At 45.7% G+C, this 27,614-nt stretch overlaps 1 protein-coding gene across 4 annotated transcripts in view; it reads left to right on the forward strand.

The window, feature by feature from the left end:
• Positions 1 to 7,822: 7,822 nt before the first annotated feature.
• The window catches only part of GRM8 (glutamate metabotropic receptor 8), a 678,033-nt gene continuing 658,241 nt past the window's right edge, over positions 7,823 to 27,614 (forward strand). Inside the window, exons 1-2 of one of the 4 annotated variants that reach the window (XM_074367137.1) lie at positions 7,823 to 8,947; positions 18,406 to 19,228. In XM_074367137.1, the coding sequence (XP_074223238.1) occupies positions 18,719 to 19,228 (510 nt within the window). In that variant the 5' untranslated portion in view covers positions 7,823 to 8,947; positions 18,406 to 18,718. Of the gene's footprint in view, positions 8,948 to 8,990; positions 9,637 to 18,405; positions 19,229 to 27,614 lie in introns of those variants that run through there. The other 3 variants (XM_074367135.1, XM_010947580.3, XM_074367134.1) reach the window with 3 other exon arrangements.

Genomic DNA, 27,614 nt, shown 5'->3' on the forward strand with positions numbered 1-27,614 from the left:
AGTGTCTACTCCCATCTCTTCCTGCAACTCCCCAGGGACTTTGGGCAAGTCCCTGCCCTTCTGTGGACATCAGTTTCCTCACCATGATTTGAAGGATTTGGACAAGATCATCGCAGCAGTTTTTTCCAGCTCAGTGATTCTAGAGATGGGCAAAACTTGAGTTCCTTAGAAACAATGCTCCTGGTTTGGGGGTGACTTTAATTTTGTTCCTTCTTTCTGAAGCAAACTTCTGGCTTCCCTGCCTGCCTTATCCACCTCTGTCTTTCCTCGTTTTGTTTTCTTTCTCCTTTGTCTCCTCTCAAAGCCCAAGTAAGAGTGGTGGTCTTCACCGATAGAGGAAAGACTCAAATTTCCTCCCCCAGCGAGGAAATTATGAACTTTCGCAAAAGAAAATCTTTGACTTTACATGCTTAATTTTAGCTTCAGAGATGAAGGTGTGAGAAGGTATTCGTCTGAAAACAGTCCCTCAGAAGGAGCCACCCTGGCAAGATGGCCAGTCTTGACAGATGGTAAGATGGCAGCCTTTACATGCTTCTGGTTGGACACAGTGCTGTTCTGAAGACATGGTAGTACTGTCTGTCACATGGTAGCATTGTCTGTCTATTTCTTAGAGAGCTGACAAAATCCTCACCTGATTAATTTGAACTTGAGCACAGTGAACTATCCAAATGTCCTTATGGGAGGACACTGGATATGACTGAAATGTTTATTGACTTGAGCTGATGTCTTGGCCTTGCCTGGTGTGGGGACCAGTGAGGCCCCTCCTCACTGGTGGCAGCTCAAGCACCATCCAGTGACCCCCCGAGTATCTCCGGGAGTTCTCTTAATCAAGGCACTGCTGTGACACAGTCCTCCTTAAACTGTGGCAGTGACAGGGTCACACCTCAGAGTGCAGCAGCTGGAAGACCTACACATGCTGCTAAAATAGTACCAGAATTGAGGTGAAAGGATTTAATTTTAGGCTTTGGAGCTCTAGGCTTTTTTTTTTTTTCTCTCTCAAAGGCTTATTTCTTATCATCCTTTTAAAATTTTTTTCCCCATTGCTGCCAATAAAACTCCTTACTGTCCCTTGTCAGGATGTAGCAATATATTTGCAATATAGATTACTGAAACCAGTTTAACATAAGTCTCTCTTTGCATTGACTTTACATTGTAAGAAATCCTCAATCTCCAGGTCATATGCAGAGATTTTTAATTCAGTTCAGATTGCTACGTCATGCTTATTTCCAATTGGAAACCTTGGACTTAAAAAAAAATTACCCTTTCATCAAGGAAGAATTTACTAACAAGTGTGGTATTTTATAGCCAAAGACAACATATACAAACTCAATCCAACCATTATAGTTCAAAATAGAGACATGAAAACTTTTTTCTTTTTTTTAGTCAAGGGTTAGAGAAGGGAAAAAAATTCTATTGAGGGCCACACAAATTAAAAACATTAAAACATGGGGATTTTTAAACAAATAATGATCTCTTAATATTTTTAGCATAGAACAGGAAACAGGAAATTCAATTCAGTAAGTATAACATATAATAAATAGTCTTCTGTAATAAGTTCATTTAAGGAGTAAGGACTGAAAGAGAGGGAAAAAGAAAGATGGGAAGGAAAGAAAGTGGACAGAGAAAGGGTAGGGTTAGGAGACGCAGGGTGGAAGGCAGGGGCAGGAAAGGAGAGAGAAGTGAGCAGGTCCAGGAGACGTGGGGCTTTTCATGGGGCACTTAAACACCCCTCCCAGTTCTGAGCAACCATTAACATGTCCCTGGGGAAAGATAACTCCTTCACCATCTCTTGTTTAAGTTCTCACTTTTCACATCCCCTTATCTGGACCTGGCCCCTCCCACCGACTACTGTTCTGGGCATGGCTCCCCCCTTTGGCTTCCCAGGCCCACCGCTCTCCACAGCTGTGGGGCCGCCCTCCCGCCTGCAGTCCGGAGTGTTCCCACCTGCACAATTGCCTCTACCAACACTTACTTCCCCACTCAGAAAACTGCACCCACAGCTTGCTTCTGGACATCCTCTTGGACTCTACTTCTCTATCTCAGAAAAGTGAGCTGGTAATTCCTCCCTCACTTCCAATTTAAGGCAATAAATCCCCAGATGGCTAGACTCTTTCCCAGAACCTGAATTTTCCCTCCTTTTCTCCTCTCCTCCTTCCATCTTTGATTCTTTTTCTGCTTCTCTTCCTCTCTTCTCTCAGCTTGAAACACTTTGATTGCAGCTTTGTGAGACTACCTGAGCTGGAGACTTAGGTAAGCCAGGCCTGGATTCCTGACCAATAGCAACTGTGAGATAACAAAAGTGTGCTGTTTCAAGCTGCTAAGTTTGGGGGTAATTCGTTACACAGCAGTAAATACCTAATACACTGCCTTCTAGGTTAACTCTTCCTTTCATGGCCTTTTTGGTATCTCGGTATACCTAGGTGGGGCTCATAATTTGCTTACCGCAAGTCACATTCTGCATGTAGAATATTTTAGTAAGATTCTTTTGAGATGCCTGGGAAGGGAAAGCTGTGTTTCCTACAAGCACTAGAACATAATCATTATTCCCTCTCTACCCATCCTTCCTAGACCATCTTGGTCCTATCTTCTCAAAACCTTCCCAAATTGCTAGAACACCCTACTCTGACCTATAGAATTCAGTTGTTTGTTGTTTATTTTCCCTATATTATTACACGTCTGTCAGGCTAGATTTTATTGTTTTATGATGGAGCAGCTGTGATTTCATTTAGTTCCCTGGACCAAGTAGGTAATCAAGAGTTACTTGATTATTAACCTTGGAAAGAATCAAATAGTTTCTCTGGACTCGTTATTGAGTTCATGCTCATCTGTATACTTTTGTTTGCTTATTCGTACCTGGTCAGTTAGCCAAAACGTCCCCTCACTGAAAGTCATGAAACTATTGCTCATTTCTAATGTCACGATTATCACAAGAAGTTTTTGTTACGAATTTAAACCCATATGCAATGTAATACAAATTGTTTCCTGGACGATAGTAACTAGTACCTAACATTTATGTTCTTTCTAGTTGCCAAAAGTTGTTTTAAGTGTTTTTCTTATAAGAATGCAGGTTTCTGAGATGCAGACAAAAAAATCTAATGAATAATTGAAGAATAAGGTTCAAATAATTTTTAAACCCAAGGAGTTGGAATATATGAATCAAATCATATTAGGGATTGAGTTCTATCCAGCAATTTTTATAAAGTGACTTAAAAAAATATGATATGTTTTAACCTTACTTTAGTGTCACTTTTAGCCTTGAAGGGAGCTAACTTGCATGTATGTAGGGTGGTGATGGTGGTGGTGATGGTGGTAGTGGTGATGGTGGTGGCGGAGGGGGTGTGGCTATTTCATTCTTTCCCAGGTTAACATTCAAGTAACTGATGCTTATTTACTATATTCCCAAGTACTCAAATGAAGTCTACTACTGTACCGTAAGACAATACAGTCCGGCCTGACAGATGTGCACTCAGAGAGAAAGTAGAAGAATATAAACACCAGTGGCTGAATTGCGCCGGTGATGTTGGATGCTCTCTCTAGATGTTTGGGGAGATTTTTGGGAAAGCTAGGACTGGTCCGGGAAGAGTGGGTAGAGAGGAAACAGTGGGTGCTTTTCAGTGCTGGGAAACAGAATTTCCCTTTCCCAAGCAGTTCAAAAGAATAATTTTTTTTTGATGCTTGTAGGAGGTTATAGAAGAAAAATTGAAAAGCAATTTCTCTCTCATTAGCACAGTTGTTTGGCTTGAAGATGTCTCTGTTTCCAGGGAGTAGGGATGGACTTTACTGTGTCTACTTGTTGGCTCGCAATTTTGGGAGTCCCCTGGGTGAGATCTTAAACCAGCCCCTGTACACGGAGGGCAGGAGTGACCGAAGGAAGAGGCAGACCACTCCAGATTGGCAGGTGGTAGGTTTAATAAGCAAGGGAATGTACAAGGCTGCAAGATGAGTGAATCTCGGCACCTGCTCAGCATAATCTTGAAAGTATATATGGAGGCCTGAACTGGGTTCAGTTACATGTTCAGTCCAATGGGCTTAAAGCACCTTACTCTCTCATGGCTGCGTCCTTGAAATGGTTGCTAGCGTGGGACTAGTAGGCAGATGTACATTCCAAGGACTGGGTGGGGGGGAAGAGGGACCTCTGATTGCCCGGGTTCAGCTTGTGGGTCAACGGCGGTCACGTCCTCCTGACCTCCTCCAACACCACTTTATTACAGTAACAACTAGGTGCGTAACAATTCAATCCTCAAATTTCAGTGATAACACGTGACAGTTTCTCACTCACCTAATGATTCAGTGTGGATGTTCTGGTAGGCAGGCAGCATTCCTCAGCTTGGCAGTTCGAGGACCCAGGGTCCTTCCATCTTGAGCTGCCAATCCCAGACCATGGAGAATTCTGCTTCCAGCCAGAAGAAGGGGAAAGAGAAGGTGAGGAAACATCTGTTTCTTAATATCCTTGGCCCAGAATTGACCTGCCTCACTCCTGTTTGTTCTACAAGAAGTAGATACACTACCCCACCTAGATCTTAGATGCAAGGAAGGCAGTGAAATGCAGGCCCTGTGTGTGTGTGTGTGTCTGTGTATGTGTGTGTGTGTGTCTGTGTGTGTATGTCTCTGTGTGTGTCTGTGTGTCTGTGTGTGCCCCCTTCCAGTGACAGCTCCGCACTACCAGTAAGGGAGCATGAGTCCTGACCAGACAGGCGTCTGTCTTTGCCACCCCCGCATTACAGGTAAGAAATTGAGGGGCAGAAATGTTAAATGTCCAAGATGATATGATTGTTAATGGCAATGTTAGGGCTGGAACTCAGTCTTTTTTTTCCCTCTCAGAAAACACTGGGTGGAATTTCCTCAGTTTAAAAAGAGCTGGAAAAGCAAGAACAAGGCACTTCTGTGGGCACAGACATGAACAGCACAGGCCCCCCCTACCTGGACTCCTGATTTCTAAGGTCTGCCTCCTTAGGCTTTGCAAGTAAGTCTTTATATATTTAAATGTGCTGCCTGCTGATTGCCTGTGAGGAGAATGATTTCCTGAAAGCAGCGGGTTTCCCATTTCAGTAAAAGTCATCAGAATCCCATCGCCTGGAATGTTTGCAAGACATACAGATCCCCAGGCCCCGCAGGGGCAGCCGGCTTGCTAATGCACCCTTTCTTGGCTCCCTTCCCCACTCGACTGGGCCTTCCTTCACCCCTTAAGTAAGCTACCTGCACTTGAATCCTTGTCTCAGGCGGTGCTTCTGGGGGAACCCAGATGAAGTCAGCAGGGATGCATGTGCACCGTGTGGTCGCTACCCGCTCAGGAACCCCTCCTGCGGCTCCTGAACGCGGGCGTGAGCTGACTGTGGGGTGAGGGGCACACTGCTGTCCTGAGACTCACCGGCCCCGCCCTGTCTGTCGGTCTCACATGTCTGGTCTTGCTTCTAGTAGCCAGTGCTTTCATAAACTGAGCAAAGCCCACTCAGTACACTTGCCACCACTTGCAGATGGCCTGGTAGAAAAAATATTGTCTAAGTTTCCAAAAGAAACAAATTTTATTCCCACTTTTCCCTGTCAGCTTTCCTGCATGTGGGAGATTCGTGCTGTCAGTATTCCTCCCGGGTGAGTAGCCTGCAAAGGTTCCGAGGCTCAATGACTACCCCAAAGCAGGAACGTGGCATAAATCTCCATGTGTGAAATACATATCACAGCTTGAGTTAAATGGACCCCAAACATATGGCATTGTTTTTTGCATTTTCTAACACATGGGCAGTTTTTCACGTTTTAAATCAACGGAAAATGAGAAGATTACAGGCAAATCTTCTTGGAGGATTAACCATCAGGAAACAGACTTAGTTTGCATAAATACTTGGGGTGGGATGGATGATGAGGTCAGACACTTTCCAAAGGCACGTTTCCTTTTGTAGTGTAGTAGCCCGTGGTTCGGGAATCCCTGAGTGGGGGCTGGACTGCCTTGTGCGTTTTTCATGTTACTGACAGGGACCAGTGACTTCTGGAGATAACCTCTCTTCCTGGGCCATGATGTTGCTATCAGTCTGAGTGGATTCTAACCTGGGTATGAGCTTGTCGTTTGCTCAGGGGCCACCAGATAAAGTTACTGGAAACACTCCAGAATCTGTAGAATGAATCTATTCCCTATTGACCAGATTTCACATGGGACTGGGATGATGGCCCCATTCTGACTTTCAAGAGTTAAAGATGATGCAAAACTGGACACCAAAATTCTTCTTTCCTTAGGAGAGATCAATTCTGTCCCTCTCTCAGAAGGCTGCCCACCCCCTCCAAAGGCAGCAATGTGCCTGTAGGACTCTAGTTCTCCCCAGGTGGTGATCAATAGGGGAAGGAGAAAGGCGCTCATTAGGCATTTGAGCTCAGAGTGGCTCACTCAGCCTTGTCAGGCCTCCACAGCTACAGCCGGCTGTGCCGTCCTCATTAAGGAGATGGGCCCACCAGAGTGCCAGGGTGCTGCCCTCTGTGCTCGCCTGGGCGTCAGCCCTGCTGGACCCACAGCTGGCCTCCAAGTAGACCCTGAAGACCATGATGTGGTCTGCAGCTCTGTGGGCTCAGGGTACCTTCAGGCTTGCTCTGCCCATCCTCTCTTTCAAATGTATTAATGGGCACACAGTAAAGGGTTTAGAGAGGGACTGATCCAAACACCTGCATTAATTACTCTGCTGAGACAGATGTCACCGTTCTTCAGTGTGGGGTGGGGTGGGCGGTCTGCTGTGGAAATCACCTTCACTCTTCTCGGGGGAGGAGAAAGTCCCCTGACCTTCATGTGCAGACAAGTGATGGATGAGCCCTCCCAGCCCCTTCTCTGTATCAGTGAACTTCTCTCTTTGCCCTGTCCCTGCCCCAGGCTGCACTGCGGGCTGGTCACTCCCTTCAAGGCTCTGCTGTGCGTTCACAGTGAACTGAGGATCCCTATATAGAAACTTGAGGACCCAGTCTATTTTATCTCTCCAAACGCTCCATCCTCCCTTGAGGTGGTTGTGGCCATAAAATGACGCTTCTAGAATCAATTAGCTCCTCATGTGTTGATGGGAGAGGAAAGAGAAGGGAGCGGGAAGAGACAGAAATGAAAGGGGAAGAGATCTCCTGGGTTGGAAACCTGTAGATTTTTCTAAGTGACAAAGGGCAGGGGTTGCTTTATGAAAGAGGAGACTTGGTACCCTAATGCCAGCCTTGGGAAAAGCAACAATCTCAGAGAAGAAGAGTGTATGGGGCTTGGAAGCCAGGCAGCTTTGAGTTCTTTAGTACTTCCCAGCTGTGTCTCTAAGCCTCGGTTTCCTTCTTCACCTGTAGAGTGGACTTAATAATTTTGATCACCCCACAGAGTTGTCGTGAGAATTAAAGCAGCCCACCTGGGACAAGCAATATGCAGAATACTGCCAAGGTTCCTGTCATGATTCATTGCAGAGATGTCAAACCAGGGGAGAGGGTCTGCCTTGCTCGAGGCCTGTCCTGCCCGTCTCCATCCTCCCCATGTCGCGCTGGCTGGCCCCCCTCTCCCCCAGCGTTCCCACGCGGTCTAGGCGGTGGGGAGTGGCGGCACTGGAACCCTGGCTCACCCCGCGGCCGGGGCAGGAGGTCGGGCCTGGGGCGCCGGCTGCAGTTGCGCGCAGCTGCCTCTAGATGGAACTTTCTCACCAACACAAGGCCCGGCCGGCCGCAGCTCCCCGGGCGCCGGGCGGCGAGGGGCTCCCTCCCTCCCCCGCCCCGGCAGGTGTGGGGTGTCTGGGCGGTAACTCGTGGGGAGGGCCGCTGGATTTACACGTCAAGCCCGGCGGACGGGCTTCCATCGGCTGGAGGCGAAGGGAATCCCGAGATTTCCCCTCAGAAACCCAGGAGCCGCGCGGCGCGGGTCCCCAGGAATTTCCTGCCCCGCGTCTGCGGCTCCTTAAATCAGCTCAGTAAGATGCGGGTCACCGAGCCCGCCCGCGCCCCCTTCGGCGCTGGGCCCGCAGCGGGCAGGTCTTCCGTCCCCGCTTGGGCTGCGGGGGCTCAGTAGATAGCGCCCCCGAGAGCCGTGGGCCGGGGCGGGGAGACAATCGTTCGAACCGCGGGGCAGGACGAATGGCCGAGAGGCAGCGCGGCGCGAGCAAACTTCGCAGGGGGAAGCGCACGGCTGACGGCTTTACTTTTTGCATCCCCGACAGGAAAGCGTGGGGCGGGACATATGCCGTCTACCATGTATTTTTCACGGTGACACTTCTTCGGAGCTGTGCTCACGAAGGAGAACCCGGGTTCACGGTCCCAGCTGTGTGCTCCGGGTGGCCTCGATGCGGCGCTTCCCGCGCGGGTCTCGTGCTCGTCTGGCAGTCGGAGGCTCTGAGCTCCTTCACAGCATATTCCTCCTTGCAGCCGCTCGCACTTCTTCCTACCTTCCCCGCCACTCTCCTCTCTTCCAATCCCCGGTCTTTGGGTCCTCCCTTTTTTGTTGTGGGCGGGGCGGATTGGTGATTTTTAAAATCAGAACTATTGACATTTCTGGTCCCCTCGTCGCCGAGGACTGAGGTGATGTAGCGCGGTGGGGGGGGGGGATCCGCCGGCCGTGTCCCTCTCCCTGCCAGCGCCCGGGCAGCTCTGAGACATCGAAATCCAGGGGCTCCCGCCCCTCGGGGTTACTCCGCCCGCTTCCCGAAGTGACTGGTTGGCGCGAAGCGACCGGCGATCCCGGGCGCGATCCCGGCCGCGGCTCCCCCGCCGCGCCGGGTGAATGGCCGCGGGCAGAGGATCGGGAGGCGCCGGGCGCAGACCAATCGCGGCCGCCGGTGGGAGTATTTGTTATTCACATGGAAGAGACTTGGCGCGGGCTGGGCCAGCTCAGCCCCCTCAGCCCGGAGACCAGCCACAAGTGCGGCCGCGGTGCTCGCCTCGCGCGGCGGCGGCGGCGGCGCTGACATGGAGCTGCGGGCCCCCCGCGGGCTTCCTCACCGCGCCCTCTGCGGGGAGCAGGGTAAGACTCGCCGCCGAGCAGCGGAAAGAGAAAAAGAGAAGAGCAAGTGTCGAACCACAGGCAAAAAAAGAAAAGAAAAAAAAAAAAGCGCCCCCATTCCCAAACTCTCCCCAAAAGCTGTGCTGGCAGAAAAAGGAGAATTCCCCTGATTTTGTTCCCCTTTCCGTTTTCTTCCCTAAAACCGTTCAGGGGACAGCCAGGTGCACGGTTCCTTTTCAGATCACTTTAGTGATTTGCTTTTCCTGGGCACATGTAGATGGCCTTGCACACCTGGAGTCTGGGAGAGAACTGGTGGGCGGAGGTAATGGGAATAGGGGCGAGAGAAAGTGGGCACCAGGGGGCGAGGGGCTGGCTGGGCATTGGAGCTTGATTGGGTGTCTGTTGATTTTACGTTGCAAAGAACAAGGCAGCCACCCCTCTTATCTTCCCATGATTACATTCCAGTGGAGAGGTTCAGAAAAGAGGGAGGCTTAGCTTGGAACTCCCAAGCCTTGGAGATGTGGTCCCCCAAAAGTTTAGTCGGCGAATCGGAGACTGAATGGTGACGCGAAGGGGCAGGCGCGCCTAGGGTGCTCGTATGAGGCGTGCGGCGGCAGGATTGTAAAGCGCTCCTCCTTGGATTGCCTGCCCCGGGTGACCTCCTGGACCTGCCCTGGCGGAATCCGGACTTGCCCCGCCGAGATGACGAGGTACCTCCGTTCTGCGAATCTAACGGGAGGGATTTCCTAAGTTAGAGGTTTCCGGGACGAGTTGGGGTAACCCCCGCCTTCCTGAGCGTGGGGCTGGATGAATGTCTAACCAGGATCCAGGGAAGATGGGGGTCGCAGGAGAAGCCGGGTTGTTTGGGGCTTCTCGAGACCCCACATCCCTGCACAGCGTACGTCTGCCCTGAGTTTGTGTTCACCGAGTTAGCCCCGCGAGGTCGGGATTTCCGCGCCCCCCTTTTGTGGCTTTCGGGAAAACACTGTAGTTCTATGTTGGGGGTCGGGGGCGGAGGAATGGTCTCAGGGATCTTGAGTTTAAAAAGCAAAGGCAAGCGCCCCACAGCTCCTCCGAAACACCCAGCGTGGCCCCAGTTTGGCGCGGACCTGTGCGGGGCGTGGGCGCTCGGGGCGGCCAGGTGCGGCGGGGGCGGAGGCGCTCCAGGCCCGGCAGCGCGCGGAGCCCGGCTCCCCGGGAGCGCCGGGGGGCTGGGGAGGCGCCGGAATACCCGGGTGGCGCGGGAACCGTAAGTGGAACCAGGTACTTCGCCGAAGGCCCCGGCTCCTCCGGCGCCCGGGTTCAACAGCCGAGGGAACTGAGAAGAAAAAGGAAGATGCGGCAGGGAAGAGGGGAGCGGGGGCGGGGTGAGTGGCTGCGGGCTGAGATAGAGGCAGAGGTAGAGAACCCCTGAGCCACGCCGAGAGCGAGCCCATCTGCTCTGCCAAACAGCTCGTAGATCCCTTGAGGTTCGTACAGTTGGTGAAAATATAACAAGCCCCCCCGCCCCCCCCCCAACCGTCTGTCTGACACGCTCCTTTGGAGCAAATGAAATGCAGAGGGGTGTGCGAGTCACCCAACTGCGCAAGACGGCGCCCCCACGCTTCCCTGAAGAATTGTTTCCCCCGTGGCCCAAATTGCAGAGCCTGAGATCAGAGAGTGGCTGCGTGCCCAGGATGGCTGGGGTGAGAACAGACCCACTCTCCAGTAGCAGAAGCCCCAAACCGTCAGTCCCCGAAGCGAGTCCCGCCGGAGGAGGGAATGCCCTGTTTGCCGTTTGCGGGTGATCCTTTCCCACAGACCTGACGGTGCGGGAGTCTCGCGAACACCCAAGAATACACTACCTTCTCGGCCACTACCGCGACTGAATACAAATCCTGCCAACAGACAGAACTGGAAAACAGGGTTGGTGGTGGAGATATTGATAAGAAAAATCATAAAGGGGAGAAATGCATTCCGATGATAGCTGGTATTTTGCTTGAAAGGAAAAAAATTAAAAGAGAAAAAGAGCCACCAGCAGGTAGATCTTGGATAAAGAGCTTATTGCACTTGACTGTAATTTCCATTTTCCGTTATGAAAATTGTTTGTCAATAATTGCAAATGGCTACAGAAACCACTTTAGTTTATCTTGGTCACTTACTTGTGAATAATGTCTTGAAAGATCTCTGTAGGAGACAGAATCAGCTGTGTGAAATTCATTGCCTGGTTCTTGAAAATACGTGGTTTGATAATTTTGAAAACAAAAGCCTTACCCATCAGGGAAAATGAAGTACGATTTTAAATGCAATTTTCCCATTTCAGAGTCAACTACAGGTTGTATCAGACTTGAGATAAACAAAAAGAAGTTTTGCTTTTAAATCAGGGATGTGGGAAGACATGGATGAAGGGTGGTTCTCCAGAATAAAGAAAAAGATGCTGAGAACACAGCTCTGTACTGTTATTTAGGCTCCATTTGTTCTGTTTGGGTTGTGCTAGCTAGTTCTGCCTTCCTGCTCCCTTTACAGATTATGATTACTTGAATAATTCTAGAAACATCGAAATCCAAAATGTGTAGATGAAAGAAAGAGTTGAGCTCCAAAGAGTGCAGGAGAAAGTTAGAGGTCATTAGAGATGTGATCTTTTCAAAGTTGGCTGGGCAGGTTGGAGCTGCTGTGGGGCTTGTTCAGTTGGTATTTATGCAGCAAACAACCCACTGACATACACATTGGCAATATCTAGTGCCAATCTTTGTGTAAGAATGTTCCATTGTATTCAGGGCAGGAGGCACAGAACACTGTACACATGTGCTCGTAGCAATTATTTTTTTTCCCTCCAAGTTCCTTTCCCACTATCTCTCTCCTGTAGTTAGAATGCCCAGCAGAAAAAGGACTTTGCTTTAGTCCAGGGAGTGGAGTTGCTCTGTCCCAGTGTCTTAAAAAGAAGCGGTTGCGGGGATTTATCTCTTCACTGGACCCACAGGAAAGACCTGGCCCTTAGCTCGCGGCTGGCTTTGGAATCTTTAGCAAACTGTTGCTGTTTTCTTGATAGAACCTGATTGGACATCACCAGACTCATCATGTTGTTTGCTCAGGAGGGATAGTCACACCATGTTGTTCCGGGAGAAAAGGATGTGAATGGAGAGCCTCCTGGATTATAATGGTTCCATCCCAAGGGGGAGGGGGTGTTTCTGTCTGCTAGAAATTTAGATTTGAACTATCTCCCTCCCTTCCTTCCTTCCTTCCTTCCCTCCCGTCCCTCCCTCTCTCCCTCCCTCCTTTCTCTCTCCTTCCTTCCTTCTTTCTTTCTTTGTTCCAGGAAGTCTTGGCTTTGAATTTCATTTCTACTTGGTACTTTGACAAGTTGTGATGAACTCACTGACTAAGGACATTGAATATGATGTATTCTTATCCCAGGACCTGCCTTCTGAGTGGTGGTTATTGCTGTGGGAGTGATTTGAGGGGGCTCCTGACTCATAATAACTCCTGGCTTTGGCTTGTTACAGGGCCAGTCTTAACCACTATTAGAGGCATTTCTTTGGTAAAGATGTTATGGATCTCCTGGAAATGGTCTTATAAATGTAGATGTTCCAGTTGGGGGATGACCGTAATGCATCTTCAGGATTTGATACCTATGATGAATTTACTCACTCCCCGGGGAGGGGAGGGCCACGTCTTAAAATTGTGACCTGTAGGACACCATCAGCACTGAGGAGGGAGGAGATCCAGCTCTAGGGGAGGAGGGAGCAGGTGAGCAGAAGTGGGGAGATGTAGGAGAGGCTGGAGAGGAGTATGTGGAAGTTATTGAGCATATTTGTTACCAGTTTCATGCTTTTCCAGGCAAAAGTATACCCACAGATAGACATCTTCTGGCTGTTTATCAGCCAACTTTCCCAGTGGTAATGAGCCTTAGTGGTAGGAGTGCTGCGTCACATCCTGCATACAACTTGGGAAGGTTTCCTATCGTCCTCTCCACTACAGAAGAATGTCTTGTCACTACTTCCTTCAAAATAGCCCTTTGAATGCTCCAAGTGTCCATGAACTTCAGCTTCCCAACCAGATGTTGCAGCTCCACTGACTTTTCCTCTTGTGTCCTTCTTTCCAGTTTCCCTTTGATTTCCTTTGATTCCTTGGACACGTGACTTAATGTCTGACCAGCCCTGAGTATGATGGGAAAGTGGCTTTTATCAGGTCTTCTAAACACAATACGGCAGTAAAGTATTGGAGTTGGAGGACCAATTGTTAAATTAACAGTGTCCCTGTTCATTCTTAGGGCACTTGGCAATTTATAAAGTACTTTGACACACGTTATTTCGTTTGATTTCACAACCCTGGGAGGTGGCCAGAAATCATTCTTCAGTTTAGAAACAAAGAAACTGATCCCAGGTTAAATGACTCGCCAGTGCCGTAGATTGAGTACTGAGGGGAGTGGGATTAGAATCCGGGACTTCTCAGATCCTAGGATGCCATACCCACAGCCCGCATCATCACATCAGGGTCAGCTCAACATCCATCATGGTCTGCTGCACCCAAGGGGCGTGGGGTAAAGGAAAGAACATAGCCACAGTCCTGCATTTGAATTCTTGCCCAAGATTTTAGACACATTCATATAATCTTGTTTTTAGGTTCCTTATATCCCAAATGGAGGCTGTGATGCTAACCTCATTTGTGTATCTTATAAAGGAAATGAGATAATGTGTGTGAGGCTCCCTGCACACTTAGCATTCAATAAATGTTGATTTCACCCCCTTCCCCTCTTATATGATACCTACTGTAAAAGAGACGTCTCATTACTTTAAACGTGCTCTTTTTATGCAATAGCTGTGTTATAAAAAAAAAGTGCACAAATTGAATTCTACTAAATCAGATTGCATTTTAAATGCATGGGGGATTTAGCTATTTAAAGGAAACCTGTGGTGAATTCTTTTGTAATGCAAATAGTCATCTTCTAATTTATCTGTTTAGTAAGTTGAGCTTCTCACCTATCGGATTTTTTTAATACGGGGTCTGCTTGTAGAGAAGAGCTTTCCCAGCCCTCTCTCACTGATGGGAAAAAGTCACTCAGCTTGCAAACAAAATCAGTTATTGTGTTCAGCTGGCAAAGCCTTGGTCTGGTGTTTTGAGCATAATCTTAAATTCTCTTATTATTAAATAATAGAACCTCAGAATGGGGAGCTGGAAGACACCTTAGAGATTATGTGTTCCATCTCATTTCACAGATGAAGAAATGGAAACACGTGGAGGTGAAGTGACATGTTCAGTGTCACCAGCCTGTGACTGTCACATAAGGATCCAATTCCAGGCCTCTGGTGCTGGTGGCGGGGCTCTGCCTAGCCCAGCCTCACTCTGCCTCCACCAGGATTCCAGGGCCCGGGCACACCTGTGGTAGCAGGGAGCTGATAAACAAATAGGATGCATTTTGTAAAACAACCAAAAAGAGCTGTAAGTGTGGGCTGTTGCAAGAGAAACTGCTGGATTTGCAATTTTGTGAATTGATGACAATATTCAGCTTAACCTTTTTGTTAAAGAGCTGAATGGAATCCAGCTTAGGGATGCTGTTTGGCCTTTCCATGAGAAAAAGTTTACAATTCTTGGCTAATGATCCGCCTGTGAGGAATTTTACCAAGTCCTGTCTTAAAAGCACTTGCCAAGTGCTGGAGGAAGACGAAGACGTGGTGACAGACCCTGTAAAGCCCCCTCCTCATGGTTTGGTGGGTTTGTTCTCTGTGGCATCAGGCTGGCTGGGAAACCTGATCTGAAGCAGAGATGTTTGGACAAACTGCATTTGATACTCTCAACCCTTTGAAAGATTCAGGAATTACCATGCCTTGGAAATGCCCCCAGATTGTACCCTCCTAATGAGTGCGTTGTTTTTCTTAAAGAGCTAACCATTGAAGATATATGCATTTCTGAGAGATTTCAGTGGAGGGGCAGGGCCGTTCCCCTTGCTTATGTTGTCCTGGTCAGTCTCTGCAGCCCTGAGGGTGCTTTCTCAAAGGACAGGGCCCACCTGGAGGACCTGAAAATTTTGACAGTGGTGCTATTTTCTAGCTTGGGGCTTTGGGCCATACTCAACCTTCCTGAGCCTTTTCCCCCTCATTTTTACAAGAGCTAGTGATTGGTGTATGAAAATTCAGTGAGATACTCTGTTGGCGCTTGAGATTTTGGTACAGAAAAGGCACCTAGTGAAATAAAAAGAAGCCGAATTCAGGGCCCTGGGCCTTGAGGAGCCGTCCATACCACTGGCCTTTCGGGAAATAGCTAGAGCATTTGAGGGAGGCCACTGATTCATCTAGGCCCCCCAGCAGACTCGGGCCAGTGAGCCGGTTAATGGAAGAGCTAAGGATGTACAAGGGACCCGTGTACCGTGTGCTTAGGATGGGCTGGGAGGGAATGAACCAGAAGGTCTGCGTGGACATTTAATGGTTAAGCCTCCTCGATGGTGCATCCTGGAAACCCCTCCTCTGGGCTGAGAAACAGTGGAAGGTGTCTGCTCCCCTCTGAGGTCGCTTTCAGGAGCACAGACCTCACACCTCCTCGAAGAAGTCCATCAGCTCAGGCGAGGTTTGCACCAAACCCCGGAGGAAGGTCAGCTGGGGAGGAAAACTGTTTTATTTTAAATCCAGCACAGAACAGGAAGTAGAGCTGTTTGGCTCAATGGCACCGAAAGGTCATTATTTCGTTAAAACTCATTGTCTTCAAGTAGGATGAGTTTAGATTAAAGCTCACAAGAATTGCCCAAGAGCAAGATTTGGCAATGCAAGATTGCACGATGCAACCAGATTTATGTCGTTTTCCACAAACTTGCAAACGTATTTTCCCTTAGACTTTAAAGGGGAAACTAAGCCTTCTAGCCATCAAGAGTCTGAGTTTTTATGACAACGTATCAGATTTTGAAATAACGGCTGTATTTCAACATTGTATAAGTAGCTCTGATTTTAATTTTAAAGTGATGAAAAGTGTCAGTAAAAACCTCACCAAGTGAACAAATATGGAAAGAGTTGCTCTGCATTAATGGAAAATGAATTGCAGCCTAGATTAGCAGTGAGAGTTCCTGTTTACTGAGCGCTTCCCCCACGCCAGCCACTGCTTTCCACGTGTGCTGTGTGGCAGGCAGGGTCTGCCTGACAAGAAAACCAAAATTCAGAGACATTGTGTGCCATTAATTCTACGTTGCAAAGCAGGAAACTTAAGCAAAAGTCCAAGTGAGCTGCCCAATAAAAATCAACCAAAACGGAACCTATCGTTTTTCATCGAAGTGCATCCATCTGCTAAACAAAACCGATTCCTGTCTCACTGTTACTCACTTCCCAATCTTTCCTTAACTTAAAGACCTATGAGATGCCAAAGAGACTAAAATTATTGCAAACATGAATACTTCTAAAAGAAACTCAGTGTTACTACATCTAGGACTGTGTAGCAAGTGGACCTGGGTTAGTGCCGTTGGAGCAGCGTAGGTAAGGATGATTTGTAATTAACAGATGGTCTGTGTTTAGGGTCTTCTATAATTGAAAAACGATTATTCTCTGAAGTGTTTTAAGTCTTTGGGAGGTGGCTTGGGGGTAATGAAGACAGGCTGGTCTTTGGAGAACAGCACGTCCCCTTTCTTTCTCCCTTCAATATTTCTCCTTCATGTATCCATTCATTCTGTGCTCTGTCAGAAAGGATATGTTCAGGGTCAGCCCAGCCCTGTGGACTTGGTCTCAAGCCCTGAATTAGTGGTCAGAGTTAATGAGGTTCAACCATCTTCTAACTGGTCTTCCTTGTGAAACACAATCCTATTTCTCTTAATGAGTGGTCAGTGTAATTCATGGTCCATCACTTCAGTGGTTTCATCCAGAAAGTCAAGTTGACTTTCTAAGTGTTTCCTTTTGTGGAATGCCTGAGGTCAGGCTGCTGCCAAATCACAGATTTTCTGAGGGAGAATCAGCTGCTGGAAGAATTGTGTGTGAGGGAATATCAGTCAAGTGGTAAGAAAAATCAGAAAAGGACTAAGTATTTTGGGGGCAGAATAGAGGAAATCCAGGGCTTAGTATGTGCCAGGAGACAGGAAATGCTTGTCATAGGCAGATTAGAACTAACTCAGCAGACTGGGCCATTGGCTATATTTCTGAGTGTACTCCAGGTGTATATACTCAGAAATCCAGGGCTGTGGGCTATGATGAGCCCCCTTTGCTCATCTGAAAGTGAAAAAAGTGCAGCCTTCTCTGAAGGCTTTTGGACATATGTTCAGTTGTCCTCTAGGGACGTACCATCCTTTCCTTTGGGACAGGGAGGATGGAATGAAAATTTTATGAACTGGAAATTGAACAAGTGAATGGAAAATGCAGCCAGATGTTGGTTGTCTAGAGTGGAGGAGAACTGTCCACATTTCAGGTTTCAAACCCATATGTATAAGTAGGTTAGAAATGAACACTAGATTAACCATCCTGCCAGAGTAAGATGGTGCTGTTTATCCTTGCCATTACGTGTGCGTTTCATACATCAGATTCCCTTATGTTAAGTCAGTTCTGGTTTTCAGTGAAACCTCCACAAATGTCCTTTGGAAGAGTCGCATGGAATTCTTTGAGAGTGGAGGTCCTAGAATAAACTTTCTGTAGATTTGCTTGTAGATGTTTATTCCTAGTCTTGATGAAATCACCGTTTTCCCCACTGAGTGGACAAATTTAAGAAGCTCTGCAATTGATCTCCAGCTCTGATTTGCTCCTGGTGATTCTAGGATCAAGGAGCATTTACTTCAGAACAATAAGCACACCCATTACTTCCACTCTGACAAATTAATGGGAAACTGACAATGGTAACAGGAATACCTTCACATATATCCCACCCTATGTGTTTAATTTTCAAGTCTTTGTTTTATTACTGGAGAACAATAGGGTAATTTACATGAAATAGCTGACATTCTATGTTAAATCTTTTTACAAGCTCTAAAACTTAAACATTTGGGGCTCCTTGGGTGGTTTTTTTTTTTTTTTTTCTTTTTTTTTTGGTGATTGAATAATCACTTTTTCCCATTGGGAAATCTGTGGCACTAAAAAATGCCATTAACAGATGACTGGCTTGTTGAATACATCACAGAAAATAGCCTTTCATCCTGATTTTGTGGACGAAATTTAAATGCTAAATTCAGACATCTGTAGAAAGTAAAAACAGATTTGAAAAGAAATAATGCCATCAACCACAGGATTTTTATCTTCATGGAAATTGGATTTATTGAAATAAAATGGTAAATAAAAATACTTTCTGATTTGGGAGAATCAACCTAGTTTTTGAGACTTTTCTGTTTCCCTTGCTCCAAAAGTGTCATCAGTCTCCGCGTTGAGACGCAGTGCAGCCAGGTGTTCAGATCATAAGGGGACAAAAAGAATTAGTTTCTTACTGAATAGGGAAAATTAAGCAACAACAACAACAAAAGAGGTTGGTGCAAACAGAGCTTAAAAATATGAAAAATGTAGACCCATCAAACTGAACCCTTTATGTTTTTCCTCCTCTTCCCTCCCCAGGAATAATTCTGCTACAGGGCTGACTTCAAGGACGTGAATTGGTGACCTCATCCCAACATCAGAACCTCAGCTGTTATTCTAATTTTTGCACCATTCCTGGCAAGTTGACTTTATTCGGAAATAAAATTGAACCTTGGGGTCTGATGGAAATTCACTGTGACATTGAAATCAAGAACACTTGCTGAACCCCACAGAGCCTTTTCCCCATGGGCCCTGATGGTAGCCTCCAGAAGGTGCAGCCTCAGGTGGTCCCCCTTCTTCTGTGGCAAGAATAAAGTTTGGGTCTCAGATTGCAACACCACCTGTGGAGAAAATGGTATGCGAGGGAAAGCGATCAGCCTCTTGCCCTTGTTTCTTCCTCCTGACCGCCAAGTTCTACTGGATCCTCACGATGATGCAAAGAACTCACAGCCAGGAGTACGCTCATTCCATACGAGTGGATGGGGACATCATTTTGGGGGGTCTCTTCCCTGTCCATGCCAAGGGCGAGAGAGGGGTGCCTTGTGGGGAGCTGAAGAAGGAAAAGGGGATCCACAGACTGGAGGCCATGCTTTATGCAATCGACCAGATTAATAAGGACCCTGAGCTCCTCTCCAATATCACTCTGGGTGTCCGGATCCTCGACACATGCTCCAGGGACACCTACGCTTTGGAGCAGTCACTAACGTTCGTGCAGGCACTGATAGAGAAAGACGCTTCCGACGTGAAGTGTGCTAATGGAGATCCGCCCATTTTCACCAAGCCTGACAAGATTTCTGGCGTCATAGGTGCTGCCGCGAGCTCCGTGTCCATCATGGTGGCTAACATTTTAAGACTTTTTAAGGTAGGTAAAGGCATTGTCTTTCTGACAATACATTGTTTTGACTCCAACTGCAGTTTAAGAAGAGAAAGCAGTGAAGATGCTCTTAGACCATCTTAGGGTCACAGGTTCCTCGAAGAGAGGATTTTGTGTCTGGGTTTCTATATGTGTTGATTTAGTTCCATTTAAAAAATAATTCATGAGATTCATTGTGACTTTTTTTTTTTTCTGGAACCAACAGGTGATCATTTTTGTACCATGTTGAGTCCTCAGCATCTTGGGATAATGCTCTTTATTGAGGCATATTTTAAAACAAAGCAAGTGTTTTTAGAGAACTCTTAGCTCATTTATCATATCAAATATTCCAATGGTATTTGAGGTTTAAGATAATTTACTAGGTGAAACTTCTTTAGCGTGGGACGCACTGTTATGACAAAAGTTCCTGTGTGAGAAATAGTATTTATTACTAATGTGTAGATGGGAGTGACACTCTAGGCTAGAAGATGGCCATACAATTGTCAGATTTATTATAGGTACAATAGAGCAGAACCTCATTAATTCAGACTGCTCTGATGCAGACTTAGAATAATTACATGTAATTCTTATTGAGTTAAAAGTTCAAATTTAGCAGGATAATTTGAGACTTTTTGATTTAGCTTGGATGATCATTACCTATAAATTACATTTGCATATTGAATAAAATTGGCAAAATGAAATAACATATGGAACAATACTTTTAAAATATAAAGTTCCATAAAAATAAAATTATAAGTCATCTTTCATTAACTCTAATTTTATTTATTACTATCCATTATGTGGTCTTCTGTAATAGACATAATTTTAAAAATTGAAAATACTTTTCACTCTGATTTTTCAGTCAGTGGGACGTGACTTTTCCAACTTATTCTGAATTAATGAGTCTTCGTTTTATATTGTGAGAAACTGTTTCTATGCATATTAGATTTAAAAAGATTGAAAGAATATGGAGAAGTTGGACAGATGACAGATATTGTGACAAAAATGAACAAAGTGTTGGAAAACTTACTTCAAAAGGGAGATGAAAGTGTTCGAATCAAAGGCTTTCTGGTTTGGAAAGCTATCTTGGGGGGCCATCTAGTCTGGTTCATGCCTGTAGCATCCCCTCAGCTTCTGTACGAATTCCCTTAGTTTAGAGGAAAGAATGCTAAGAGGCAGCTCAAGGACCCTTTGCAGACTGGTGAAATTTTCTCAAATGAGGATGCTGCTGAGTAGAAGCTCTCTGTGTCCAAGGAGTACTTAAGAGGCACATGCAGGCGTTAAGGAATGCCAGAGATAAGTGAGCCAGATGTTAGGAGGAGCCTCTTGGAAATGAGAGGGACACAAGAGTAAAAAGGCAGCCAAGGGTGCTCTAGTTCCCCACCTCTGGAAACTTTCAAGGGAAGCTGGGAAGTTGTTAGTGATTTCTCTGGGGCTGACTGACCCCTTGCTTGGAGGCAAGATGCAGAACCAGAATTCTCCAGGTTCACCCCCGCATCCTGGGATCCAGGATTTCTCCCAGCAGTCCTGACGCTGAACCCCAGGGTATTTTTGTCTCCTGGGTGATGTCTAGTCCCGCCAGTTTCCCAATTCCCTTCTCCTCTCAGACTCGATCTCCCTCCTGCCCTGCTCCAAAGCATCTCTTTTCTGTTCTTAACACATCAACTATGGCTCAGCCATACCCACTTTTAGAGAAGAGGAAAACTTCATGAGGCTCTTCTCCCTTTCTTCCATTACCCCTGGCCCCTTTTTTTCATTACCCTACCCTTTTACATGGATTCTGTTCCCATCAATCCCATCGTAATTCCTGTGAATTCCTATAATCTGGTGCCAAAAATAGGCAAGGATTTGAGGAGTGGGGTGGAGGTGATAATTGCTGAATTGAGGTTTTCAAAGCTTCTTTACATTAATTTTGTACAGAATCAGCTTATCTGTAAAATGGGGATGTTGACATTGTGTTAGGTTGTTGGATGGATTTAACGGGAAAATGCAGTAAAGGATTCCACCAGGATGTAACTGTCCTTTGCCTCCTTGGGCTGCCAAAGGGAACCTCAGGCCACCTGAAGGGTGGGTTTTGTTTTGATGCAGTCTGGATCTGGCTTTGCTCTGCTCTGTTCTTCCCTCACTGACTGGCCAATTCTCTCCTTACTCTCCTGGGTAACTTTGGAGGGACCTTATTTGACCAGATCAGAGGATTACCAGTGACTCTTTGGGCAGAGTCTAATGCTTCAGGTCAGTTCTGTAGCCAGGAGGGGATGTTGGTTATGGTAGGTGTCATAACTAAGACTAGTATGCTGGCCTGGAGTGAGCATTTACTATATAGGAGCAAATGTATGTATTAACTGAATAACTAGGGCTTGAAAGCTTGAAAAACTTGTCTTTTAAAAGTAAGTGAGAGGATATAGGGGATCAGCCCACCCTCCAGCTGAACCTGGAACCACATGAATGTGAACTGATAATTACAGCGTAATGGTGGTTGTGCTACTGTCATTTACTTGATGATTTATATGAGACCTCCAGCCAGCACTCCACGCTTACATTAATCATGACGGGCACTCATGGAATAGAAAACGTTTCACTTTATGTGTGAATATATGCTGTTTAAACACATATGTGAGAACACGTGGAATATTTGAATAGTTATCAAAGGGATGATTGGCAAATTAATACGTTAGAGATTGGCTTACAGTTCCCTTTTGGAATATAATAATTTGATTAAGCAAATGCTATGACTTGAGTAAAGTTAAATGTTTAGGACAGTTTTATGGAGCTTGGGCCCCTCCAGGACAGCGGATGACCCATAGAATCTAAAAAGATGCATGGATATCAACATATTGCTACTTATTCCTGGATTAATGGAGTTACAGAAGGCAGAGCATCTTGGTTTGAAAACACACAAACAATTAACCTTGACCGTAAGGGATGTAAACAAGGTCTTGATTAATGAATCAAGTTGGGAAGTTATTCAATGTCCTGCTCAACAACAAACATTAGTTGGGGTTTTTAGAATGTAGCTGGGAACCTGCTTAAAATTGTATAGAAAATATTTGGGCTGAAATCAGAAGTAATCTCCAAATGTCTCAGTTCTCTTTTTTTGGACGATCCTGGTAAAGCCATGAAGCATCTGCCTGGGCCAAATTGTGAAGGAGACAAAGTCCTCCAACATCCCCGTCTTCCTCTCCTTCTGTCTTGCCTCCTGTGGCAGCCTCTTCTGTCCTCTTATCCCTCCGTGTTCTCCTAATGGAAGCCTGGCTTTAGGAAAGGAGCTGTTATGTACTACTGGTCTTCTGCACATAGTGTGTCTGGGTTTAAGTCAGAGGAGGATTTGCCTTTCCTCAGGATCCCTAAGTGTGGTTCAATGAAATGGCTGGTCTTTGTAAAGGGGATTCAGGCATCAGGGGAGGTTCATTCAGCCTCCCAGAAGCTGCATTGTTGGGGCCCATCTCCTCTGCTCTGGGGTACACCTGGTCCTGCTCGTCTCTAGAAGGAAGGAGGAGTGTTGCCCTATCTTTGTTTATCTTCCTATTGAAGCTTGGAGGCAAATGAAAAAATTAGAGGAGAGCTGGACAGGGAGTGGCGCCAGACCCCACCTGGGGCAGAAGCTGTCCTGCGGCTTGAGGGACACTCAATTCTCTGCTAAACCAGTGGTTGTCAACCCTGAGTGTCAACCTCTGTCCTCATGCCCTGGGGGTGTATGTAGGCTCTCAAAACTACCTCAGAGGCTTTTCACAGGACAGGACCCAGTGAGTGTGTGTCTCCCAGCTCCCTCCTGAGAACCATTTGTACTGATTGAAGTGTTTCATGTTTCTTAGGTGTGTTGGGAGTGGAAATAAGTCTGAGAGTCACAGAACAAGACTTTAATGATCTGAAATTTTTAGAAGCCCTGTTGTGCTTAAAGCACACGCACATATGCACACCTGTGTCATATATGGGTTAACGTGGGGCAGAGTGGTCAGCGAAGTGATTGTTTAATTCCTATAGCACGTTAATGGTTTAGGTAATAGTACGATCAATTGGGATAATGTGACACGTAACTGCAGAGCAGCAAACCCAGAAAGCCCAGAACTGCTCCATCCTCCATATATTCATGAAGGGGAATATACCATTTCAGTGGCTCCTGTGTTGCAAAGAGACCAAAGAAAAGACGGATCCGGCTCTCGGACAGAGATTGTGTAGTTTGAGAAGAATTAAAAAAGGATGAGAGGGCCTTTTGGAAATGTTGACTGGGAAGCCCATAATTTGTTTGTTTTATAAAGCAGTTTTGAGGAATTTGCATATGTTTTATAAAGAGCTGGGATCTTTTCCCTTTTCTAGAACATTTCCACCCTTCTCCTTTAAATTAGAGCAAATCTGTTCCTCAAAGCACTAATCATATGTCTTACTTTGAGCAAAGATTGAACATTCTAAGTTAAAAATAGCACATCAATGCTTGGAGGTAACGCATATTAATGTCCACATAGATGCATCGGGGTTATTAAAGGACAGGGTCACATATAACTTTTCTCTCTTATGTTTTTCTGGTTAACTTTCCCTAGAGAGTAAATTTTCAACTCTGGAAGGATGGGGGTCAGTCTGCAGTGTATACTTCCCAAAGCAATCAAACGGGACTTTTAAATAGAAATCCACTTGTAGGTGGGCTAGATAATTTCTCCCCGTGTGGAAGTGTCCTGGATCCAAATGGCTAAAATTGACTTTCATGTTAAGTAAGTGAAGTACAGTGAAGCATCCCATTACCCTGGGTGTGATCGCCTACCCTACCGTGTTTACAAAGATATATGTTCTTCCAAGACACTCTGCTAATTGCAGCAACCACTTCCATAAAGCCAAGGGTTTTGTGACTTATTTATCGCAGATGATGGGGCTTTGTTAACCATCAGCTCTGAGCAGGTAAATCTGCCATATCCAGGCTCGTCTCGTTAGATGGACAGACAAATGAGCCCAATCGATAACCTCAACAGGAGGTAATGTTTCATGTTAAATCTTACTTGATAGCAAATAGAACGGAAAATTGGAAGATAGACCCCTCAGTCAATCCTTGGCTCCGGTAGCAAGCTCTAATTTGATTTTGTAAAAAGCCCACTCACCTCAGATGAGAAGTGGTGGGTGTTCTCTTTTCATGACCCCAAGTTGGGGTGCAGGGAGAAATGGGCACTGCCCGTGGTCACTGCACAACTCACAGCCATAGAGATATATAAATAGGTAGACTTGGTAATGACACTCCTCTTCTTAAAGCCCTAATGGCTACCATTACTCCCAGGGTGAAGGTCCACCTCTACTTCCAGAAGTCTTTTCTCACTTCTCTTGACCACATGCAGTTTCTTTGTTCCCTGAAACAAAGCTCCAGCAGGGCAGGATGATATCCGTGTTATCCATGAGGGCGTGTGTGTCTTGTTTGCTGCTGTTATTTCCAGCACCTAGAATGGATCTATCTTGAAACCCAGCCAATATTTGCGGAATGAATGAATGAATGCATACATGAACCATTCCTCTCTACCCGCTCCATCTCCTCCCATTCCCTCACCCCAGTCCCAGGTGTGGGAAATAACAGGCGTTGGGTAGATAGAACAGAAATGGGATTTTGTGTATTTACTTTTGTTCTCTTTGAGAAAAAGGAACAGAAGGAGAGAGAAGGGGAGAAAGAAGGAGAGATGGTGTATTTTCGGAGTTCCTATTTTCATGTGCTGCCTCATTTTCCTACCAATTCACATTTTCTCTAAACAGATTTTTTTCTTTTAAAGAGAAATGTACTCTTAAAAAACATTTTTTTCTGAATGGAAGTACTGGTGTTTGAACCCAGGACCTTATGTATGCTAAGCATGTGCTCTACCACTGAGCTATTCCCACCCCCAGACTTTTTAAAATTAAAAGTTAAATAAGTAAAAGACATAAGCACATTCTCATTTCGAAAGGTTTAGCAATGAATAAGTAGATAGTGTAAAATGGAAAGAGACCACATCCAAACACACATATCTATTAATAAAGTTACACACACGGAGAATTTTATTAATAGTTATGTTTTAGAACGTTCCTTTTCACGTAAAAATGCGCCTGGGAGAGGTTTCCATGTTGGTTAAGGTAGATTCACCTGAGTAATTCTCAGCCCTGGCTGCATGTTACCATCGTCTGGATAGCTTTTAAAAAAGCCCAGGCCCTACCCAAGATCAATGAAACTGGGGTGGAGCCCTGGCATTGGTATATTTTAAGTAACCACCAGGTGACTCCAGGAACTGAGAACTATAAAACTTTGACTGCTTGGTTTTTAATTATATAAATAGAGCATCATTTATTTAATACATCCTTTACTGATAGGTTACTTTGATTTCTTTCTTTTTTCAAAAATTGAAGTATAGTTGATTTATAGTGTTGTGATAATTTCTGGTGTACAGCATAGTGATTCAGTTACATATATTGAAATCTGCATAAGGAATATCCTGTGCTTTTCTTTCTGTGCATTTACCCTAAAGACTGCAGTGGTTAGTTTTTTAAAAAAGATTTACAGACTTGATTTTTTAGAGAAGTTTTAGTTTACAGCAAAATTAAACATGGCAGTGGTTTTATCTGGTTTCAAGACTCTTCTGAAGATGGCTTTTTACAACCAAAGGTTGCACCTTCCTGGGAAGACTTAGCACCTGAGGGCTGTTTCCTGACTCTCCAACTTGAGCTTGCATACAAATCACCCAGAGGGCTTGTTAAAGTGCAGATCGCTGAACCCCCTGTCAGAGCTTCTGAGTCAGTAGGTTTGGGTTTGGGTCTGAGACTTGGCATTTCTCACGGTTCCCAGGTGATGCTGCTTGCTGTTTCACAGACGGCACTTTGAGAACCTCTGCTTCATGCAAATCACTGGCTGGCTGACTTAGCAAGTCCAAGTACACAAGAGAAAAATGAGGTTGAACCAGGTTCTGTCTAGCAGCAGCCTTTTTCCTTTTGACTCATGCCTGGTTGAGTTTCTGTTCATATTGGTCATAATCACAGCAGCTGCTGTATGGATCTATTTTTAATTGTGTGTCCTTTTGGAAGTTGTGTTCCGTATTAAATCATGCATGGCTCAGGAGTAACGATCAATGGAATGGTCACTTGAACACGGTTCCTAAGGCAGGGTCGCTCAGATGACCACTTTAACTCATTTTTTTTTTTTACTACCTGTGACAGTGGAGCAGACTGATGTAAGAAACTTAGACTGTAAGCTACACATTAACAGGGAATTGAGAACAGAAAGAGACGAAAGAGGCTACGATTTGTCTCAGCTCCCAGCAATTTGTCTTCAGAAACCATGACAGCTACCTCCTGATTTCCATTATGCAATAAGATTGCAAATAACACTCCCCAGCAGTCTTAATCAACAGAGGGTCACAAGAGGCTCTTCTTTCCCCACAGTGGGGAAAAAGGGCCTATTTACCCATTTAATTGATACAATACATTCTCTGGCAAAAGACAGAGACATCTCTTTTAACTGTAATTCAGGACTCTTCTCATGTCTAAGCACACTTAATAGTATAGAATTATATGTGTTCTCTTTATGTACTTTAAATACATTATATGAGCACCAGGCTGATGGGGTGGGAAGGGGGCCAGGTATAGTACTGTCCAAAGTCACCTTTACCTGTTTCCAGAACGAGGCCAGTCCCCGCTGATTTACTCTGTTTGGCCCAGCACTCTGGTCATGTGTTTTCAGTGTTGGCCATTTGTCTCCTTTCAAGGCTCTCCCAGGCTCCCTCTGTGCTTGGGGAGGCCGCGTTCCTTACTATGATATAACCCAGGATCTATGGGTTAGGCCCAGCGTCGGAGAAGTCATGGGTCTGTCTCTGTGTCCCCCACAGTGTCACCCTGGGCTCCCTTGGGGCTGTGAAGATGGTGATGTATTCTTGCTCCCGCTCAGCCTTGCTTCCTTTTATATGGATTGAGAGTGAATTCTAGCTTTGATTAGTGTTTGTCCTATTTCTTACACTCTGCCTCTGAGTATTTAACGTTGTCACAATTCTAAGTATTAGAGTTCTCAGAGTGATTTATCATCTCGGCTCTGAGAATGTTTGCATTTATATTCATTTATAGAAAAAAATGACATATCAATCTTAATTAAATTTGTTGTGGAGATATTTTGTCCTGTAGATATTTATCATCAGGAGCTGTCTATTCAAATTATAGATAATTGTAATGTACTTATCTAGTAGTGTTTGCTACTCTTTTGAGTAAAACAGAATAATGTGAATAATGTGAAATAGGTCAGGCTTTGTAGACTTTCTGAGTTCAAATTCTGATGTAATGCTTTTTAGCTGTGTTACCTTAAGCACGCTAGTTAATCTCACTAAATCTTAGCTTTCTTGTATCTAAAAAGTAAATACTAATAGTACCTCCTTCATAAGGTTTTAAATGAAGGTAAATAAGATGAAGTGCATCG

Source organism: Camelus bactrianus, chromosome 7 (genome assembly GCF_048773025.1).
Source record: "Camelus bactrianus isolate YW-2024 breed Bactrian camel chromosome 7, ASM4877302v1, whole genome shotgun sequence".
Taxonomy (NCBI): domain Eukaryota; kingdom Metazoa; phylum Chordata; class Mammalia; order Artiodactyla; family Camelidae; genus Camelus; species Camelus bactrianus.